This window comes from Amblyomma americanum, chromosome 8, assembly GCF_052857255.1.
Source record: "Amblyomma americanum isolate KBUSLIRL-KWMA chromosome 8, ASM5285725v1, whole genome shotgun sequence".
Classification (NCBI taxonomy): Eukaryota; Metazoa; Arthropoda; class Arachnida; order Ixodida; family Ixodidae; genus Amblyomma; species Amblyomma americanum.
Genome location: NC_135504.1, coordinates 19,309,394 through 19,332,101, shown reverse-complemented (window position 1 = coordinate 19,332,101; position 22,708 = coordinate 19,309,394). Strand labels below are relative to the sequence as shown.

Below are 22,708 nucleotides of genomic sequence, written 5' to 3'. Positions count from 1 at the left end.
TGCCACAGTTACTTAACTGGGCAGCCTTTCTACAATATTCAGGGGAAAACATGTATTGGAAAACAGTTTTCTGGAGATATAGCAGGGAAATTTGTGCGACTAGTCATAACATTATTTCTAGTGTGCTCAAAAAATTTCATGTAAATATACCTAGGAATAAAATTCTTGCTGAAAATCGCGTCCTCCTTTAAGGCATGAACACAAGGACGGGTGACTCTAATTTTCAGATCCTGTTGCTGCGACTTTGTCAAACTGCTGTCTCATCTTGGTTTTTCCCCGGCCTCTCTTCTCCCCTGGGTGGCGCAGACAATAGTGGATTGGTACAGTGCGCTGCGGGCAGCCAAGCTGCACCACCTGCAGGTGGCCTTCCCAGGTGCCAAGGAGTCCCAGCTGGTGCCCCACCTGACGCGCGATTTCCTCAAGGAAGGCTGGCTGTGGAAGTCCGGACCCCGGCCCGCTGACCAGCACCGGCGGCGCTGGTTCACCCTCGACGACCGCAAATGGATGTACCACGAGGATCCGCTGGTGAGTGCCTGCCACGTTTGCAATCATGTTCTCCATCTTGGAAGGTTGCCATATTTTTTCATGTAAAGCCTGCCATCATGTAGGGCCTGCACCCCTCACCTCCTGTTTTGGAGCTCAAAATTTTTTTTAATTCTCAAAAAAAAAGGGGGTGTGGATTAGGGCAAGGGCTTTCAAAGGGTCATTCAGTTATTCGGCATTTGGATAATTTGGACAGTTTTCCCCACTCCCTTGAAGTTCAAATTAGGGAGGTTTTGCTGTTCACGGCATTTGGTGCAGGCCAGCACTGTCGTGAATGGCCTCAAGATGGTCAGGATATTGAATAGCACTAATGGCACTGTTCGGGAGGTTATCATCGATACCTGCTCATCAAGTGATGACAAAGCAGAAGCAACAAGGAATAAGCAAATAATTTGTTTCCGTGTGGGTTGTTGCTGGTTGTAATATTGAGTGTGCCAGCCCTTGAACAGTTCCTGATTTCTTTAAATGGCCGCATGCCTGCTTCATGTAAGAGCCATATCCTGGCCGGATTCTGTAAAACAAAAAACAAGCACAGCTCTTAATGGGTAAATACAGCACGCTCATTAAGAGCTTTTATTTTTCTTTTGGAAAGGTCCCTGAACCACCCAAGAGCAAGCCAAGTAAATGCATGCAGCAGGCAGAATAAGTCGCCATGAGCATCTGAGCCGGCTTACATATCCCCTTGTGATGTGTAGCTTTCGCAAAATGGAGCTCAAAGTGAGCTTTGTTCCTGCTGTTACAGCCACTTCTCCATCTGCCTTATGCGGTCGTAAGCATCTGCAGTTAAATGTTTTCATTTAACGGAGTATTAACGGAGTTGCCATAGGTGGCAGCTCCATTATTTGTGAACAAACTCATTCAGCTGCACGTCTTACTTCATTTCATAGCTTTAGCTGCTTTACACTCTGACTGTCCGTTAGTGGATAGATACATATGAGCTGAATGGTGGTTTAGGTTAACCTGGAATTTCAGCATGCCATAACCTTAATCATAGTGAACGCAGGCAACGCTACAGATTGGAACAGGAGACAAGGGTAAGAACATGGCACCTTTCTTTCAGAAATGTGCTGATTAGCTCACGTTTTCGCATCACCGCTGTTTGCCCATAACCATCTTTGCCACGCAAGCTGCACAACAGCTTTCGACACAAAGATACCAGTCATTACGGATGTGTGTTTTTGCAAAGCAGTTATGAAAGCCCTTGGTTGATTTGTGGCTCCCCAGGACGCCTACCCCAAAGGCGAGATCTTCCTAGGCCACCGCAGCGAGGGCTACTCTGTTCAGTCGGGCACACCGCATGCATTCAAGGAGATGCCTTTCTCCTTCACGGTGACCACACCGCACCGCAAGCTCGCCATGGGTGCCGAGAGCGACCGCGACCGCACCGAGTGGATCGAGCTGCTCTCCAAGGTGATGGAGCGGCCACTGACGCCTCAGGACACCAACAGTAAGGGCCGGCTCGGTGTTCGTGCATGACCCCTTGCACTACTGGTGGTGGCCTTTCTCAGTGCACTAACCCCGGCTGCGAGCTTGTCGACACCATGGCGCATGCTTGGACCGGGACGACTGACTGGCTTGACTAACATCGTGGAGGAGCATGTTTGATGGGCTGCAGCAGCATGTATCGGGTGTGCCTGTATGATGTGAAATTTCAGCTCTAAACAAATGTCTGTTAAACCCCCCCCTTTTTTTTTCGATGCAAAATGGACCCGAAATCAGTCTCAACTTTGTGGGGAAAAAAAGCAGGTGTATTACGCAAGTAAATACGATATATGGAGCTCTTCATTCCGAGGAGGAAGGATCTGGGTGGGCAAGGCCGGGGAGGTGGGAGGGTGGGGAGGTGGCAAGCACAGACTGGAACCAGCTTCTGTTAAGGCAGGGAGGCTGCATCTGCTTGGGTGGGTAAGAGAGAAGCCAGGGTAACCTGGAGAGAGTGAAAGAAAAAAAAGAAGCCAGCAGCAGAATAGAATACGAGACAGGTGGTGAAAAAAAATTCAAGTGGGAATGAGGAAAACTGGGCAGAAAAGCATGTTCTGTGTGAGTGTGAGAAAGGAGGACCAAGCAATGGATCGCTGAGTAATGGAGACAGCGGGTTTTTCTGGGGAAGTGATGACCGCGCTAGCTCAGACAAAGACGGGTACGGGTCCTTTCTATGGGTCCTTTCGTTGGAACGTTGGCGAGCAGACTGTGGCTTCCCTCGGCCCTTGCTCCTTTTCGTGCGTGTGCATGTTGTCAAGAATCTCACTTTCCTACCCTCTCTACCTTGGATCCCCTTTCCTCCTGTTTAACAACCAGTAGTAATGCACAGTTTGAAGAGAGGCATGCTCTTTGTGGGAACAAACGCGGGTCAGTGACATCCTAGTCGAAATTAAGAGGAGGAAATGGGCTTGGGCAGGGCATGTATGCGAAGGCAAGATAACCGCTGGTCCTTAAGGGTAACAGAGTGGATTCCAAGAGAAGACAAGCGTAGCAGGGGGCGGCAGAAAGTTAAGTGGGCGGATCAGATCAAGAAGTTTGCTGGAATACGGTGGCCACAGCTGTCAAAGGACAGGGTTAGTTGGAGAGACATGGGAGAGGCCTGTGCCTTCCAGTGGGCGTAGTCAGGCTGATGATGATGATCATGTATTTTTTGATTGTGCAACTATGTAGTAGAAGCATTACGATTACTAAGAGAAAAAAGGCTTTATAGAAGGAAATGATAGAAGCACACATTGGAGAAAATTGGTTTTCAGGAAAGGGAATGTTGCGGGAACTGTCTCACTCCTCTGTGTACATTGGAGGCGTCTTAGACTGGGTGACCAGTATTCTCACCTGAAAAACACACAAATGGCCAGTGGTGCCATCTGGCAGTGCGGATAAGAACTTTTAATTGGGTGTATTACTACAGGAAAAGTGGCAGAGCAGTTCTCAAGGTGCATTCTAGTGTCCGTATATGCTAAAATTAAAAAATAAAAGAGAATACTTCAAGTAAATATCTTGAGGTAACTGTAAAACCGTAGTATAAGTATCTCGTGCTCAAGAATCTCATCCAGGGGTGGCATTTTTATCTCCATTACTGGCACTGCTATGTTCAACGACAGCAGTTCACTGCTTTCTTTGCAGACTAGGGCAATATGATTTTGCAAGTCAGTTAGACAGTTGTGAGGTGCTCTTTTCGTGGTCCTCAGTGGTCGGTTTGATTGCTGAATTGTCATGTGCTGTACTGCTTGTTTACCCACACTTAAAAGTGCATCACATATCTTATCTAGCCTTGTGCGTGTGCCATTGATAGCTCATTCTGAATTGAAGTATGCCCCCGTGCTATGTTATTGGAGGCAGTAGTTTTGATATTAGTTGGGGTGAAAAAAAAAATTTCTTAAATTAAAGCTTAAGCACGCTGCGTTTGCACACTTACCGCATATTGATATCCGTTCCCCATTTGCTGAGCAAAATTTTCAGGCCTTTTCTGTCACTTTATGAAAGGAATTATAGTTTCCAATTGCTATCTGACCCATTCAATATGCATATGAGGGTTGTTCTAATAATGTGTGTCTGGTGCTATGGCTACATCAAGCAAAGCTCCACCCGTCTTCACAACCAAGTTTCAGTTTCGGTTGGTAGCTCTTGCTTTCTTAAAATTCAGAGCACACTTGAAGCTTCCCTACTATTGGCTAATAACAAATTGGTGCTGCTCTGAACTCTAGTCATGCTCGGTTTTGGGTTAACGCTGCACATGTTTACAACTCCGGCACTTAGCTCTTTCCTGGTTGCAGTGTTGACAACAAATGAAGCGTGGTAATGTGAGTGCATTACTTTTCCTGTGCATGCTGCATTTGCAGCCAAGTGTGACTGCTTCTAGTGATCACAATATTCTATCAGTGCAGATAGAATAGAGAGGCAGCGTTGCACGCAGCCGGGATTTTGCATTATCCCCTTGACCGCACAACTGGCGACCAAACCGACGGTGCTGAAATAGCCCACTCATGAACGCATTGCTGGGGCTTTACTGAGTTTGTCTGCAACCAGAGTAGGCAACTTGCGTTACGCCACGTGCCTGGTGCATAAAATTACGAAATATTTCTTTTCGTTTGTGGAGCCAGTACTCCAGCGGTGCTTTAGGCAAAAAAAGAGAAAAGAAGCGATTGCTCAAAACCACTCGGGCACCGCCGTGGGGAACCAGCAGTTTCTAGTGGCAATGCGATCTAAGACTCTTGAAAGCAGGCCGCTACTGGCAGCACCGCTGGGGTTATGCGGAGACCCCTGCCCACTGCACTGTTTGTTCTGGTTCACAGCATTATCGGGGACATGTGAGCCACGACCGAAGCCTCTGTTGTTAGCCGCTGGCTCGAGACCACACCTGTGGAGATAGAAGTCGGATGCATCTGTTTTAATGTGGGGTAGTCACAAGAGGAAATCATTGGCAGGCGTGGCACTCACCTGGATAGCTTACCGGTTTACCTGGAGGCTTTCGTTCCCGATATTACAAGTTGTAAAGGAACCTTGGTGCCACTTCTTTTGGGCCATTTCCATCCCTTAGTTTCTGCCCAAGATGTTAAGAATCCCCCAAGGTGGAGTAAATTTAAAATAAGGAAGTGTAATTTTTCATTAGCATCCACCCAAGCGCATATGTGTGGCTACAAAGGAAAGCCCGTACGACTTTCAGAGAAACATTGTAGTTGGGGAAAAATTCATTCTGGTCCTTGATTCCCTAATTTCTTGGTCAGATTCACGTCTCACCTTACCTGAATAGCCTCAGGATGGCTTTGTTGCATTCTCGAAGATACAAGGCTGAGGTGTAGACAGGATGAACAAAGAAGGAACACAGACAAGGCGCTTACTGCAACTGTAGTTTATTGCACGAGCTCGACTTTTATAGCAAGGTGCAAGGGAAAAAACAACCAAACGAAACACACACATGACTGTGAAGATAGCTGTATCGTTATCAAATTGCACTATCAAGTCTTGCGGCTAAGAATATATCGGACAAACTGGAAGATGTTTTAACGAATGCCTGCTTGAGCATCATAACGATGTACAAAAAGTAGCCATGAAAGGCCACCTTGCTGCGCACTGCAGGTGGTGCAAAGATTGTGCTCCCATGTTTTGCAATGCACGTATCGTTAGTAAGCATAAAGGAAAGGACACCAGAGAAATAGTTGAAGCCTTCCTAATCAAAACAGCAGGTGAGGTATGTGTGAGCACCCCGTCTGTATCTTTGACAAAAAAAGAGCTTGTGTATTTGGCCGAGAGTGCGATTTGATATCGACACAGCTATCTTCACAGTCATGCGTGTGTTTCGTGTGGTTGTTTTTTTCCTTACACGTTGCTATAAAAGTCGAGCTTGCGCAACAAACTACAGTTGCGGTAAGCGCCTTGTTTGTGTTTCTTCTTTGTTCCTCCGGTCTACTCCTGCGCCTTGTATCTTCGAGTCATGCACCAACTCGCCGACCAGTCGATTCTTCTGAACTTAGCCGCATTGCAGGTAATGCCATTGCCGTATTTTCTTGTACAAAAAGCCGGCGCAAAATGACCAAATGCGGCTATGTGTGCTTTAGCAGAAACATCATGCTCAGGGTGTACTGCGCAAAGCATGCTCTTGTAATTTTTTTAGTGTGCTGGTAGTGCTGAAAGGAGAGGGAACTCTTCATAGATGAGAAAAAAATAGAGACAACCGTTTCGACAAAGGTTTTTTTTTTCTTTTTTTTCTAGGAGCTCCTCACATCAGCACCCACTGTCACTATATTGCATTTCATTTGTTGCCAATACTTTTTGTCTACGTACGTGCTAGATGTGTGTGCATGCTCGTGCATCTATGGAATATATGCATGTGTGTTTGTTTCGCCTGCATTTTCGAATGTGTTCTGCTCTTTACGACGTCTGTTGGCAAACAGCAAATACTGAAAGTCGACTTGTAAGAGCCCTGTGCCAGTACCTTCTTAAAATCTCCTTTCGACCCTCGGAGTGCCAATTGCAAAATTAAATTTGTAGCTGACTGTCGCATCTTGCGGCTGGTAGTGAACATGCAATACAATATCTATAGTATCTGTGTTTTCTAGTAGTGCCACAAGGGTTTCACTAGGGATTGGGGAGGTAGTGGGGATGTGTGGAAATGCACGTTTATTAAGTGCTCTCAAGTCTGGTTTTTCTGGGTTTGCTGCGTTATGCCCTTCCTTTACCTTCGTGTTGCATGCCTTCCTATTATGTTTTCGTTTTCATTGTTATCTGCACATACCGTGTTTAATCCGTTCAACAGGCGTTATGCTCGCGTAAAGCCTGCCATGCAATAGCAAGCTGGGTGGCAGATGCGATTTCTGCAAAACAAGCACCTTTTGACCACAAGTTGCCAACTTTATGATAGCACTCTGATGGAGTAGGCGCTTTTGGTTAGTCTGAGAACTTCGTCAACAAGTAAGACATTTAACAGGCTTCAGTTTTGTGCCATAGTTGAAACCTGCTGCTTAGAGACTAGGATTACAGGAAAAGATGTACGGAACAAGTGCTGTGCTGTGTTTCTTTCTGTAGGAGCGTCTGCTATGCGGCAGATAGCTGAACAGGTTTCATTTTAATCACTTGAGACTGTTTTCAGGCTAGCCTGTTTAGTTGAAATAACATGGCTTAAAACTTGCGCAATGAAACACCTCGTAACATGGTTGCCATTCGTTTTTGTGTGCTTGATTGGTTGCTTTTTTTCGCAAACTTTGTTGGCCACACTTGGCATAGCCATCTGGTGTCTGCTCTGCTGACAAGACTAACCCAGTTGCATAACACCTGCCAAGAAATGTTTTTTGCTCACGTTAACATTGCATGATGCATGTGATGTAGTTTATGGAATGAACCTGTTCCTCACAAAGGTCAATAAACTGAACTTGCATACCCATTTTGATATGTGTGTGCGCATATTTATTTGCTGTCTTGCTTTTTGCTTTCTGTGGAGGTTTCTTGGAACGTTTGCATCATTTTAACAATTACACATGCCAGCAAAACTTGTTGTTGGGCTAGCTGGTTTGATTAGTTGACGTCAGCGCTCCGTCCTGTCGTCCTTCTTGTGCTTCGTTTTCGCAAAAGTGTCACATAGCATGGGAGCCTCCAAAACACCTGAATTTTCATGTAGCCTGGAATTGAACAGTGCACTGAATTGGTTGCATTCACATGTGCGCCGGCTTTTTGTACAAGAAAATACGTCAATGGTGTTACCTGCAATGCAACTAAGTTCAGAAGAATCGACTGGTGGGCGAGTTGGTGCATGACTCGAAGATACAAGGTGCAGGAGTAGACCGGAGGAACAAAGAAGGAACACAAACGACTTGTGTGTGTTAGCTGCAAAGAAATCCAAGCTCTGATTTTTAAAATTTTATTTATTTCATGGCCTCTTATGCATTTTAAGCTTTTCTGGCTGATAGTGTCTCTTTGTCGTTATTAAAGCTGCTTGTGTTAACATGTTGGTTGGCAGATGCTTTTGTGCTCGGCGCGTTCAGAGGGCATGTCCAGACGTTTTTTTTTTTTTTGATGTTCATAGATATTAACAAAACTTCTGTGTGGAGTAGCAGGCCAGGGCCCTGTTACCACCGGCCGACCTCTCCGCCTTTCTTTCATTAAAATTCCCTTTCTTCTTCTTCTTTGGGTTCTCCGCTTTCCCCTATCTGTCGTGCCTAATTTCACAGACGTGGGAGGTTTCATTTCAGTGCAAACTGGTTCAAAACCGTTTTATTTTGTCACCTCATTTAAAGCAATTCCTATGAGCTGCCCTGTTTTTTATACTACAGACATTACCCACCCGCCCGCAGATGGGTAATCTCTGTGCTTGAGCAAAAAAACATCCCAGGTTTGTTTTTGGTTTTTAGCATTTCATGAATGGAGTAGTCACATGCAGTCATAACTAGTTTGGCCATTCAACCTATGTAGTAAAGCATAAGTGATAATGCTTGTGAAGTAATCCCTGGGCCTTTCAGCATACAACCTTGCTTCAGTTCCTTGTTTCTTGGTGGCTTATTATTCTGCCATACAGTTCAAAGCAATTAACGGGAAGTAGTGCGCCGAATGCAATGTGATCACCAGCACGAGACATTCGAGAAACCTCCAGAGTTTCCCTCTAAGAATAAAAAAATACAACAGCAAACAGGTATAAGCTTGCGACAAGCTCTCTCACTGCCCTCGTGTCATTTCCAGTGGCGGCCACTCTGGTGCGGAAGCGGCCGTCACTCTCCTCCTCGTTGCAAATCCTCAAGATCAGGTGACGGCGGAGACCCAAGCCGCCACCGCGGCCAAGGTATGGCGCCCGCCTGCTCGTCATCCGCGGCGCCGTCGTCATTGCCGTCATCGAGCGTCCTTCAAAGAAAGGCAAAAGCCGAAATTCTTCCATGGACTCGCTCTCCTCCATCTCACAGTCGCCAGTCCCTCCTTCGGGTTGCCGATTGGCCCGCTTCTTTTCCTGCTTTTCACGCCCTCGGCGCTGACTGCTCTGAATGAAGTGCGCCAGTGTCTTCGGCAGCGGCAGCCGGGTTCTTCGTTTCTCTCAAAAGTAAAAGCAGCCTGTGGGGTTAGGGTTTGGTGCAGCTGCTTCACATTTAAGGTGTTGCATTGTCACGATAAATCTTTTTGACGTAGCGGCCCTGCCTGTCAGGAATCTGTGTTGTGGTCAACAGTAGCCACATGATGACCTAGTTAAGTGCCATGCAGCCCATAGTTGCACTTTTCTCGAGATATCTCACAGAGTTTTAATATAACCACAAAAAGGAACGCGAAATATTATTACATTTTATGTGAATTTTCCTGCGTATCGTTCTCTGCTGCATTCTCATTTTTGGAGGAGTTTGTTTATATGCGTTTTTGCTATTCTGTTCTCTATAAGGGCCATTTTTCTAATTTTTTTAAAGTTATTGTAAGTAAGCAAGTAAAGACTTGCGCATGGGCTCTTGCGGAATACAAAAATTTATTGCTCAGCGTATATAATTCTTAGTTTTTATTTTTGATACAGCTTTTAGCTTTGTTTTCGCTGTCATTTTGGATGGCTTACAAGGACCGCTACGGACTTCTTCCTCGCAAAAGGGTTGAGTACGTGGCTTATGACTTAACAGGCCTCTGCTTAAGTGCCTGTAGGGTGCTTTGTTTTATTTGTTGATTTTTTGTCTCGAAAGTTTGTGACTGTTGTGTGGGAAACATGGGTGACTGCCGGTGTTACTCCCAGGTTTTCGCTGAGCATATGATGAATCTTTGTCGTACCGGCTCTGCCTGTCATCTCTTCTGCACCAACATTTTGGTGTTTTGACGACAGCAGCTGGTGACTTGAAATGGAGCAGTGTGGCAAAAGCGACGGAACATAATGTGTGGAGCAGGATTCCTTTTGGCCGGGTAGCCCATTGTCAATTGCAGCTCTTCAGAAATTCTCATTTCACGAGAGCAAAGTGTGTGGTTGCTATGAACGTTGGAGGTACTGCTTTTTAGCACCAGCTTAATTTATGTGCAGTCCTCGCATATTGCGCAGTCGAATGCAAAGCTTAGCTCTGGTCTCATTTTTCTACAAAGGCAAGCAGCTAAGGTATACTTTTTCTAGCGGCAAAGACTGCCATGATTTTGAAGTGTTTGTGCACCTAAAAGTGAGGTCCGAAGTTAGCCACTGCCTAAGATCATCACAATTGAGAAACAGTGGCTCCTAGTACAAAGCAACTGGTGTAATTAGCTATATTAGTTCTCATCATAGTGTGATAAAAAAAAGATGTTCGCAGATTAATGTTCAAGACGCACCAAGATTTCCTGCATCTGGCCAAAAATATTAAGCACTTTCAATTTTTTTTGTAACAGATTTTATCCCTGTCAACTAAGAAGTTTTCAGCAACAAAAGCACTTCTGCTGCTGTGTAATTAAGCACGACAGCTCAAGTTGGAACACTTTCTTAAGATGTGTATAAGAAAAAGCTTTATACCTCAGATCTAAATGTTGTTAGAGTCAAAGTGGCCATTTGTGCAGATGCAAACTGAATCTGCTAGGTGGTGGTTATTCCTAGTAGCAAGTTTTGGATAAAAGTTATAGCTGTGTAGATATCCCCATTATGCAGCTAGAAAGTATAGTAAAGGAAGCACATCAGTTGTTGATCGTGTCACCACAGGTCACCACAAGGCGATAAGTAGTTAACGTCCACCTGACTGCAGGTTGGGCCAAACTCTTTCTTTTGAGTGTCTGTGTATGTGGAACGGAGAGATGCTGTGATCAAGCAACTGTTGCTTTGGTTCAGGTCTGATTTATTGCGTTCAAAAGGAAATGTTTACACCTAGTGGTTGATGGAAGTGATATCTTGAATTGCGCCCCGAGATTTTTTGTAAAAAACTGCTGAGAATTCGACTTGGAAATGATGGAAATTAATTTTTGTAATGTTGTAGCTCCATCATGGAACCCAGTATTAATACACTGAACTACAAACATTAGAGCAACTGAAGCTGACAAAGCAACACTTTTATATGTCGTGCCTTTGGTTTTTATGCACGACTTTTTCAGAGGTCGTCCTAGCTACACAATCTCACATGCAGTGCTTAATGAGAAATGTTATTTTGTTCAATCTATGCACCTTCACAGGTGTAATGTAAAAAGCTCTGATTATCTATCTTTCTTACACAGGTACAGATTTGTGTAACCTTGGGTATTTTAATATCCTGCAATTTTTGGGAAATCTTGTGAAATCGTGGACACTAGTTGAATTTCTACTTTTACAGGTCTCTGCAGTGTATTCTTTTTTCATAAGAAAACAAGCTTCATGAATACTAGTGCAACGCTTGCCTAATAGAGCATTTCTGCAATTCTGCAATTCCCCATACATTTTATACCGAAACTGGAGTTGGCCGCAGGCCAAAGCTTTCTCATAATGACTCCTTGTGGTGAGTGACATTAATATTGAAGACTGATTTCATATCGTTGCCGGCGAGCGCTTGCAGTTTCTAAAGTAGCATGACGGTGATCGTAGCCGCTTCATCACTCTGCTATGGTGTATGGCAGGCAAGCGAAGATCCAGGTGTCCAAGCTTGTTGCAGCGATGGCTCTTGCGTTTTTCTTCAGGCCATTCTCGTGAGTGCTTCTGTGTAGCAAATTTCCAAAGTTTGTTCCTCTCTGTTACAGCATTCAAATGCCAAGTAGAAAAACAGTGGAGGATCCGTCACTTTGTGAACCACGTACATCCTGTTGTTGCCATTCCATGTGCTCTGGAGTCCTTCGATAACATTACTGGTCATGAGACATTTCGTGTTTCATGTAGGGACAGAATCGGCCACTAAGAGAGCCGCCAGCACCGATTAGGAGGCAGTAGGCTGCTACTCTGCAGAGGAGGAACCCTCACACGGGGAGAGAAATTGCTGTTACAAGCGCCATAACAGAGGCGTTATTTTAAGAAAGTTTAGCACAGTGTGCAACACAGTTGGGCAGCACTGCTTATTCAATCACTTTTCAAATGGAGAAGGCGTAATTTGATGCAGGCCGTATTTTTTCAGAGTGCTTTTGCTCATGTTTTACAGGACAAGTCCGTAACCTCCGACACTGTGTGCATGTCAGATGGCGCCAATTTCCCTTTTAACAGAAGGGCATGCTTTCCAGTTGGCACAGCATGGTCACTTCAGGTGGTGTACGAAGCTCTTAAATGCTGCTGCGCAGAAGTTTTGTGACTTGTAAGAACCTATGAAAAGACACCGTGCGAAATGAGTACAGTCACTGAACGTGTCTGTGGCAGTGGTAGCATAGCGGAACTCAAAACTCATGGTGAGATTCGTCTCTCACTAGTGCAGTTTTATCTGCAGTTGTGATCTCTCGGTACTCGAGTCTGTTTAAGCTCGGCTTTGATCTCGATGCCAGCACTCACATGAACTTGTTTATCATGTCAGTTCATTCATACTTCTGTTGTTTACATGAACGGGGTACGATTCGAATCAAGTTGCCTTTTTTGCGGAGAAGTGAAAACTTCCGAGGAATAGAGTAGAAAACGAGTTTCACCCCTTTCTTCTCTTTTTCAGAGTTCATTGCCGCAAATAATCGACTCAACCCACGCTCCTGAATTTGTGTAAATGCTCCTACTATCTCGTCAAAATACATAGTTCTTGCAGAGTGAGAACATGCGCGTGTGCTTCTTAGCAATGGTTGTCCGGCAGAATATAATGCCATTGCCATTTTGGAAAAGAAGAAATGTGTAAAAATTTTTGCTTTCTCATTTGTCTTGTGGTCAACGGGGAATACGATCTTCAGTCTATTTAGGGCATGCATGTTTTTTGTACAACACTTTATACGGTGGTATAACATTTTGCAGCTATTTGTGGGTGTTAACATTACTTGCGTCATGTTATCAACTAAGCTTGCAGACTTGCAGCTTGTATAAGTTGTTCAGTAGCCTCATCACAGACAGCCTGCAAGAAAGGACGGCTTACTGCTTCATTTTAGCTAAGAGCTCCTTGTTTCGTAAGCAAAGGGGAGGGTTAGTATATTTACCCTGAAGCCAGTTCCATTTCATTTTTTTCTTTCCCATTCTTCGTCATGGCTGAAGCAACACCACGCCCTGCATTCGCACCGCTATTGGCTCAAGCCCTGCGACAGCAGGGACACTGCATTCCTGTGGCCAGTGACGAAAGGTTGGAAATATGAAAATGGAATAAGATCTTTATATTATGCTGGCCCAGAGTCCTTTCTGCATCTTTCTGTACAAACGGCACCACTTTGTGCGGCTCGTGTTCAGTTGACTAACCAGCACCCAAACAAAGTTAACTACGACAGGGTTTACTGCAAGATTTTGGTGTATAACGTTTTCGTAAGTGTTGCACTGGTAATGGAAACAAGTAAGAACCTAAAATTTTGTGGCAAGATAACGTTTCGGTAGAGATGGCACTTGTGGTATTTTGCTAGTAACAAACTTGGTGACAGAGCTTGTCCAGTTCATTCAGTATGGATGTTCAAAATTTGTTGCACAGTTTCACATGGAAAAAAACCACACCGCCACCTGTCACCAAAACAGCGACATCGATAAGTGGAAAAAGGCTATGGGCGTTTCACTGTGTAAGCTCCATTTCATACATCAGGTGCAATGCTGTCAAAGCTAGTGCTTTCGTTTGCATTGCATATACATCCACGATCAAAAAGTGGTGCACTGCCTGTGATGAGCGAAAGATAATAAATGCTTTGCCTGAAGGCTTATTCCATGATACATTTGTTATGAGCTTGATTAAATTCGCCCTTATTGCTTGCGACGCTTTCTCGTGCCTTAGGCCACTCGGCCACAAAACAAGGGCAGGGTAACACGCCACCCTTCATTTTCTCATGCGGTCTACTTCCGTAGTTTTCATAGTGTTGCACCTGATGTATGAACTTGAGTATGGCATCTTGGCTTCCAAGAAGCAGCATTTGGCAGTCTGGTTTATTTTCAGGGAAAACGGCCGACTAACAATCACAGTGAATGCCACCAGCATGAAAATATGGCCACACCGGTAGATTACACTGGATAAGTGGTAGCGTATATGTATTCACGTAGTGGTGTAACGTTTAACATGTTCATCATGTAGAAGTCGTAAATTCCTGAGCTTTGCACATGTATACATTCATGTTGTCCTTTCACACATCCTTTGCACTATGTGGGACGGGCGTGAGCCATCCTTTCCTCTGTTTCCTCCTGCATATTCTCAGGTGTTGCTTACCTTTCCTCTCATTTCTGAAGCTCTTTACAAAGGTGCAGTGCTTAGACTGTTCATATGCTGCTTATAGACGTTGCATATCACACAAGACTTCTATTTGCTTGCTTGGCAAGCCCCCACCTATAGCACAGCGCAGTGCTTTATTCAGTGTCCTTAAAGAGTACCTTTGCCCGCTAGAAGTTGTCTAGAAACGCGTAGACGTGCTATATATATATTACATAGAGTATATATATATATCTAGAGAGAGAGAGAGAGATTTACCACTAGAACCTTATATGTGAGAGATCATTTCTCAGTAGTTAACATTGCTCCAGAGTGCGTTATTAGGTACGGAGTGTATATGCTATTTAGACAGAGAACACACGAGATGCTACTTGCTTCCAGCAAGTCCACATATCCGTAGCCCTGTGAAAAGTGTGAAGCCCGGAAGCATTATAATTTCTGCATGTTTACTACACTGTTGATCCATCTGATATTACAAAACTTCATGCAAGTGTGCTGCTTTTTCATCTATGATTACTCATTTTGGGTAAGTTTATTTGCATCGCAAGCATCGCCATGCATTTCTTGGTTTTTTGGTCTTGGCTGGTTGTGACTGTGACATTGCTTTTTACCATCAGCCTTACTGGCCTTCCGTTAGAACATACTGTGGATAGATGCATTGTTGAAGAATTCACACTCACGTAGTTGAAATGATCCCACACGTGATGGAAACTTGCGATGAAGTAATTGGCAAGGATGTATAGTTTTTAATGCACTATTATGGGAGCTTACGATCTTCGTTTTCCATCGGGTGTAGCACGTAAGGCTTACTGGCATCCAATACTAGGTATGATTTAGCTCTTCTATCCAAATTCCATAAAGTGCGGCGCAAAAACTTTGTTTCATTGGTGAAGACAGTTTAGTTTAGCTAACATGGTTGCCGTGACAAGCTTGTCCATAGCCATGCCATTTTAACAGCAAAGGGACTTTGGTGTGCGGCAAGTGGTATTTGTACCAAAGGAATAACCACTGTGACGCTGTGTTCATTTCACCAGCAAGGTCCCTTTTTGAAGATTTCAGTTGAATGGGGAATTCTTTAGAATGAAATTATTTTTCGCCAAGCTTAGAAGTGGAAATGGGATCATGCGAAAAGCCTGGCCCGAAACCATTACTGGGATCTAGCAGTGCCGCCACTGTCACACTTTGCATCCTCATGCTATTTATTGTTTCTCGAATTCACAAACTATGTTCAAAACTTGGAATTTCCATGAGGAAGTCACACAAAAGAGTGACAGCTTTGTACATTCCAAGGAGGTCTCTCCTGCACTGCTTAGTTTTAAAAATTGCATGTTTTGCACTGCCCAAGAGTGATAAGGGACCCACACCTAGTGATTACTACTTATTCAATTGGCCACGCCTGTTTAACACGCATTTTAAAAGCTGCTTCAATCCAGGATCTCACAAAAGGCTAATGGTACGGCTGAAAGTGTGCACATTAGCTGATAAAAGAAAGTTGTTTGCAGATGCAGGAGTTTGGCTTTTAGGATGTAACTGCTAGAATTCTGCCTATGTACCTATATGCTTTTGCCTTACAGAAATAAAATCATTTCTGAACTGACTACCCGGGTTTTGCTGCACGCAGAGAAGACACTTGCAGCTTTTAATAGAAAAACTTCTTGCTGCCACTGTACTGAATGAGGTGAGCGTAAGTTTTACTCAACCTTGATACGCAGTCCATCAGTAGCAATAAGTCTGAAAGTTGGGGACAAAAAAAAGGTTTGCTTCTTCCATGTGCAAAAAAAAACGGAGCACCAAACTCTGGATTTTATTTAAAGAAAATTGCTGCCATTTTAAAGAGCAGCTGCCGATGCTAGAAAGGCTGACGAATGATGAGATGCATGGGAGAAAAAATAACAAACAAGAGACATCAGCACTTATAAGCTTTTTTTTTTTCCCCAAGCAAGTTTAACACTTTCCGTATTCCCTCTCGTCGTAGTTACACAGTAGTACTTATTACCTGCATTTTGTTGATAATATTTTTAAACCCACCTCAATGCCCTCAACTATAGTTTTAATAAACTGCCGTTACTTCCATTGTACAGCGCCCAGATGATGCAGCTGTCGTCAAGTATGTAGGGTTGTGTGCAGTCATTGTACTGACTATATTTCTGTTCTTGAAAACACGAAGGTAGAAACCAAGGGTTCGCAGATGCCATCTACTATGAGAAACCGAGACTACCATATCGAAAAAATCGGGTTTTAAACTGTTCTATGTTTCTCAGTGCCAGAGCCAAGTATTTGTTTATTTAGGCAAGGAGCTTTCGATTGTCGAAAAAAAAAAAATTTAGTAGATTAAAATCAGTAGCCTGGCCCTATAAATCTGCCTAACATTCCAAATAGCACTATACCCACGAGTCAAGTACAGTACCACATGCAGACTGACAGCAGCAGCTGACGACGTAAAACAATCAACATGAAGCATTTTATTTCACACATGTGCCCATACCCTACAAAGAGATATCTATTGGTGAACTACACAGACCCCTGCCTACTTGGGCAGCTTGTGAGGAACAAAGTCCTTGTAGGCTTCCTCCAGAACTTTTGCATACGGGTCCTCTGCCCTAACAACTGCAAAACAAAACAGGCACAAAACTATTATTTCTGCTCATAGGCACTCTTACCTCTAGGCAGAAATTAAACTATAAAGAGGCACATGTGACGTGACAAAAAAAAAGCAGCAACACAGATGAGAAATTTGAAAGGTCAGAACAGTATGGAACAATGGCAGTCTGACATCAACAGGAGACACCTGTCCTGTAGTGACTCTGCTGATTACAATGACAATTATATTTCAGCTTAACGTTTGTAAATTAAGATTCATCAGCGGTACTTTCGGCTGTGAGCAACTGCAACAGGCAAAGCCAAGCATGGCTGGACCATTGCAATGCCCACAAAATCTTGCCACTTGAGCGCTAAGGCATGGAACTGCATCAAACTAATAAATGGCAGAATTCTTTTTGGCGCACACAACGACGACACAATAAGAACGAGGAAGACTGAATGGACCAACTAGCCCCACAATGCATCTTACTGCAATAAATGGCAGCAATTGTGTTCTTAGCTACATCGACCAAAGCAGTGAGGTGACTTTTTTTTTTCACACACATGCCAAAGGATGAAGCTTCACTTGCCACCACTATAGTCCTGCCTGATGCCAACCAGCACTATAGCTGGTTATTATGAGCCACAAATGCATAGGGTAAAACGCATTGCATATTGCATGGTATGCCTGTCGCCTTCGAGTGCACAACACTTTTAGGCCTAACCACAAGCGTAATCTCTTAAACTTTCAAAGCCCAGCCGCCGTGGTGGCTCGGTGGTTATGACGCTCGACTTCTGACCCGAAAAACGCGGGTTCGATCCCGGCCACGGCGGTCGAATTTCGATGGAGGCGAAATTCTAGAGACCCGTGTACTGTGCGATGTCAGTGCACATTAAAGAACCCCAGGTGGTCGAAATTCCCGGAGCCCTTCACTATGGCGTCCCTCACAGCCCGAGTCGCTGTGGGACGTTAAACCCGCATACACCAAACCATAAACAGACTTTCAAAGCCCAAGATAAAAAGTTTTGGAAACCTGTCCGTACATATCCAAATGCCTAAACATGGCACTGGCATAACGCTTGATAAGCTGCACATGGCATAACAACCAGCTTTTGCTGTTGTCCTTATGCACTGATCAATACTTGCTGCGCTCTCACCTGTGTACTCTTTCCTGTAATACCAAGGCCTTATATGTATTTGGTAGGCACACCAGATCCCAAAGGGAGCCACTGCAAGACAAGTGAGACGGTGTTTTCTGGCATTGAAAACACTCATTTTGATGATGATAGATTTTATAGATTTTAATGGCACAACGGCAGCTTGGCCAAAGGGCACAATGTCTAATGCATCTTTGGCCAGCTCAAGGTGAGGGCTGGAACACCAGTCTTCCCTGGAAATTCACCCCAGAGAAGCCGAGCACCAGGCCAGGGGAAAGCCTTACCCACTGGATAACCGGTGGGTACCTGATGGCACTGGGGGACTAAACCCCGCACCTCCTACACATGAGGCAGAGGCTCAAATTAAACTCGACCACAGCTGAGGTCGTAAACACAAACCACCTGCTTGCTTGGGCAAGAAAAGTAAATGGTACACTCCAATTTCACATTGTACTCACTCAACAAGAGACTGCAGGGCCCAAATTACAGGTGGTGTTTCAGCGCTCTAGATTCCACTTTAATTGCTAGGTCTTAATCACCGTTGAAATCTTGTTCTCAAAGAAAAAGCCCACAATTTCTTTTTTATTTTTTTCATTCAGCACTAGCAGCTCCTGTTATTGTGAAAGGAGGGATCTTACTTGGTAAAGTTATGTTTCATATTTGGAAACATGGCTATAAGCTTTTTCACAATAAGAGCTGTACATGGCACATTTCGTGAAATCATGGAAGGGGTGTCGTCCTCCTGCCTTCCTCTCCATCACACCCCAACATAACAGGTTACTGCACCCAGCTACCGCAACACTCAGCCGAACGAATTCACTACAGCTGACTCCTGACACAATGCGAGCATAGTGGCATAAATGCAGCAGACATCCCACACCCTGCCTACAGTTCCTAAACACTCATCGGCATTTCTTACCAAGCTAGCTGTTGCTGAAATTTGCATTACCAAAAACTTAAAACATCTGGTGAATTACTTTTTCTTTTTCTTCTAAACCTATATCCCCCCTCAGGTGCTGCATGCACATTTTAACGTGCGCCATAAATACTGTCAAATCCTACATAAGAAGCGCAACATGCAAATATGTAAGTGCTATAACTGAACAAGCTGATGTCATTGTGTTATTTTTCGCTGGCGATATATTAAAAGAACTACTCTAAAATTAACAAACAGGTTAGCAATTTTTCACGGCAGTTTGCAAATACATCGTCTCGCTCTTGATGCCAGAAAAACAAAGTACACTCTAGAAGGAAGAACACAAGCTATGACCTCTTAGCCCTAACACTGAATAGGAGGAGTCTGCTTAGTGCCTCCCAGCACAAGTATATGGGTATCCTGTTCAACTACTGCGAATGTGGGAGTGGTCACATTGATGTGATTCAGTTTTCACATTTTTCTTGTTATCTTAGAATGTGAAGTATTGCAGTTTAGCATGCCAAGTATTTCCACTTTTTAAAGGAACACCCGAGGAAAACTCTATCCAACTACTGTCCTCAGTAAGAATTTATCTCTGGCTCTTTCTGACTGTATTGACATTTGTACAGAAGCAAAGTTCACATTTGTCCTTGAGAAAATTGGACTTAAAATCTTCATACCAGTCAATTCAAACTTTTAGCATCCCTACCAAAAAGGACAGGTCACCGTGCTGAACTGAAATGCGGTGTCCAAACAAATTTGTGTATACTGGCTTCGAAAAAAATGTTTAGAAAAATGAAAGCGAAAAAAAAGTGCACATATGCACAAAACTGTCCGTAGAACCATTTCAAGCCAGGCATACAAAGTGGACACAAAAAATCAGGTTTAAGATTGATACCTCGTGTTTTACCATAGCTCTGGTATGATTCTGTCAGTGTGGATGTTGTTTTGTATGTTTGCAGGGATGAGTGCTCTAAGAAACTTAAAATGATCCGATTTGTTTACATGAATTCTTTTGAGCGGTATAAGTCCAAAGCACTATAAATGAAAACCCTGAAACCAATGTGAAGTCACAATAAGGAGAAATTCAGTTTCAACTGCATGATTATGCATCTGGGAGGACAGAAAATTGTTATCTGCATATCGGCATACTGCTGAATAAAATGTGAAAACTCAACTTTTTCCTTCTTTGGATAATAATCGCACCTGAAGGGGACATAAAGTGCTAAGGAGCAATTGATTCTATTGCACAGACATTCAATTGATTAATTGAAAGAAAAGCTGTCAGTGTTAAATATTTGGAGCAAGCTACAAACCATACATTTAGTTCACGAATGCAATTTTCGCCTCAACAATCCTGGAACGGCCACTAAAAATGAAAGAAAAAAAAATTCTTGTTTCATCAGCAGCTCCAGGTATATTATTATCTATCACTAATTTTGATCATTTTCATCCAATTTTGTTAACCCAAGTTCAAGCACACTTGCTGTAAAATTGACTTCATACAACATCAGCACAAGGAGACGTCCAAGTTGCTCACAAATATTTAACCTGTTTGTAATACACATTGGGAAATTCACTGCAACGTGCTGCCAGCAACTTACATGCCGAGACCACACCAGCCATGATTACACTCTCAGGATACAGTTTCCATGCCTGTCTCATCCAGGTACCTGTGGAAGGAAGTGGAACCATCATTAATGCCGCTCGTGATAGGCGTCTAGTTTGCAAACAATGAATTTGTCAGAATACTGCATGGCACTTGGGCTAAACAGGGGTCACATTCATCCTCTCTTTTCTTCTCCCGTATTCATCATCAGCCCAACTAGAATCATCATCATCAGCAGGAGCAGCCTGACTACACCCACTACAGAGCAAAGGCCTCTCCATTGTCTCTCCAATTAACCCTGTCCTTTGCCAGCTGCAGCCACCGTATCCCCGCAAACTTAACTTCTTAATCTCATCCGCCCACCTAATTCCAAATAACCCTGTCCTGTGCCAGCTGACCGAACGAATCCTCGCAAACTTCTAAATCCCGTTCCCTAACCCTGGATCTCTCGCACCTCTACATGCTGATCTTTCCTTCTCTAACAATCTGAGCAACTAGTTATCTGCATTACATGCTCTCTGCCCACATTCTTACCCTCTTGACTTTGACTAGAATGTTGCTAACCGATGGTTCTTCCGGTCTCTTAATGTTATCCCTGTCACTTTCCTTTCCATGGCTTGCTGCACTGTCCTCAGTTTAATTCTAAGCCTTTTCATTAGCCTCGATATTCAACATCAGCCCCCATAGGTAAACACTGGCAAGATACAATTATTATACACCTTTCTTGAGGGATATTGGTAAGTTGCTGTTTATGTTACCCTGCACCTAAATAACAAATCAATCTCTTCTACAGAAAGTTAACATATTTTTATGAGCCAAATCAACACCATGGACAAAAGGGAAGGGCATAGTGCAGGGCCATTGATAAATCTCGACCACGTGGGGTTCTTTGCAGTGCACCAAAACCCAAGCGTACGGACACTGAACTAGCCTTCTTTCCTGGTATAACCGCAATACAAAATATCTATAGGAGAGGACTCAAATTATCTGTTTTTAAATATATGCATCAGATAACGGAAGACTTTTAAGCACTGTGCAAAACCAGTGCACAGGATGACTGAAGGTCAAAAGTAAAATTGAGCCAATTTTAAATGCTCCAAACTGGACATGTTATTCCGGGCTGACTTATTACACGAATCAATTACGGGTTTTTATGGCACAGGGGGAACTAAAGACCAGAAAGCGCCATAACTAAGACATTTAATGAGGTAATCTACTCAATGCAGCACACTTTTTTCACTCCCCCACTAACATTCAAGCGCCTTATTGTCAGTACACTGCGGAGACTTAGTAATGGTATGGAAGAACCAAAAACAAGGGTCAGTAAATACGGATTCTCTGCAATTTTGCAATGTTCAACAGTTCACCGTCCCATTAATGTTTCAGCCCCTGTGCTCCTGTGTTTGATGCACCTACACGTATCTTTTTTATTTTACATGCAACTAACAGCCACACCGCTTTTAAGCTCCTCAGCTACTCTAGTGAAATCGAGCAATTACATTGTGATGCATGGCCTCAGGCGTACGACCATTAGTACAGCATCTGATCTACAGTGCTTGATGACTGTTTAAAAAGCCGAACAGTCAATTCAATTCGACCTTTCTTCTGTTGTTTTTTTTTTCTTCCTCGTGTCACTGCTGGTTAAACGAGAACCAAAATCGAAGTTCTCGCAATTCCTACTCGGCAGCGGAAGAGGTCCGAAACCAAGGTGTGAACAGGCTGAAGCCATGAATTCTTGGCACTGACCATCTTACGGGCTCTCCAACACAGCTCAATAAAATCGTGCACTGCAATTAAACGGCACCTCAACACTGCTCGACTTGTCTAGGTCGCAAACGGTCTGTCACTTTGCACGCGTCAGCGTGAAGTGCAAGTCGTCATGAACAGCAGATAAAGCGTCCTGCCCCAAGGCGGAAAATGCAGCGGTGTAATTGAAATTAAAAAAAAAAAATGGAGAGGTAAAAAGTCACGGTGTAACTGTGCCACTTGCTCTCCAGAGGCACGGTCACCGCATCGAAAGCAGTTTTGACTATTCTCTCCTCCGAAGCGCCGCAGAAAGCGGCTAGAGATATTTTAAACGTTTTTGCGGTGGATCAACGCGACAAAACGCATTCAACGAAAGCAATGCTGGCATACCGAACCCCATCTCGCAGCCGCTCGATCGACCTTCGCCGCCTTGCTCGTCTTTCGCGACCGCTTGGATTGTCTTCGGATGATTTCGATTCGGCTAGCGACCAAGACAAGAAACGAGCCAAGCGTTGCCGCGCCAAT

General features: G+C 43.9%; 2 protein-coding genes across 3 annotated transcripts in view; one reads left to right on the top strand and one right to left on the bottom strand.

Moving 5' to 3' along the window:
- The window catches only part of LOC144101031 (arf-GAP with dual PH domain-containing protein 1-like), a 28,357-nt gene extending 12,585 nt beyond the window's left edge, over positions 1–15,772 (top strand). The window contains exons 5-7 of one of the 2 annotated variants that reach the window (XM_077634030.1): positions 307–525; positions 1,768–1,990; positions 8,689–15,772. In XM_077634030.1, the coding sequence (XP_077490156.1) occupies positions 307–525; positions 1,768–1,990; positions 8,689–8,756 (510 nt within the window). In that variant the 3' untranslated portion in view covers positions 8,757–15,772. The remainder of the gene's footprint in view (positions 1–306; positions 526–1,767; positions 1,991–8,688) is intronic. The other variant, XM_077634029.1, reaches the window with a different exon arrangement.
- Positions 15,773–16,613: 841 nt separating this feature from the next.
- Positions 16,614–22,708, bottom strand: LOC144101029 (uncharacterized). Its single transcript, XM_077634027.1, has 4 exons — positions 22,574–22,708; positions 20,433–20,501; positions 17,913–17,984; positions 16,614–16,781 (listed from the first exon to the last, which is right to left on the bottom strand). Exons 1-4 carry the CDS (start codon positions 22,581–22,583, stop codon positions 16,702–16,704), a joined length of 231 nt encoding a protein of 76 aa, XP_077490153.1. The 5' UTR covers positions 22,584–22,708; the 3' UTR covers positions 16,614–16,701.

Bases quoted from the DNA above. Each gene is read 5' to 3' on its own strand.
- LOC144101029 (XM_077634027.1), bottom strand. The intron at 17,985-20,432 runs GTAAGTTGCTGG...CTTGTCTTGCAG, and splicing joins GGCTGGTGTGGTCTCGGCAT to TGGCTCCCTTTGGGATCTGG. The intron at 16,782-17,912 runs GTGAGAGCGCAG...TTTGTTTTGCAG, and splicing joins TTACAGGAAAGAGTACACAG to TTGTTAGGGCAGAGGACCCG.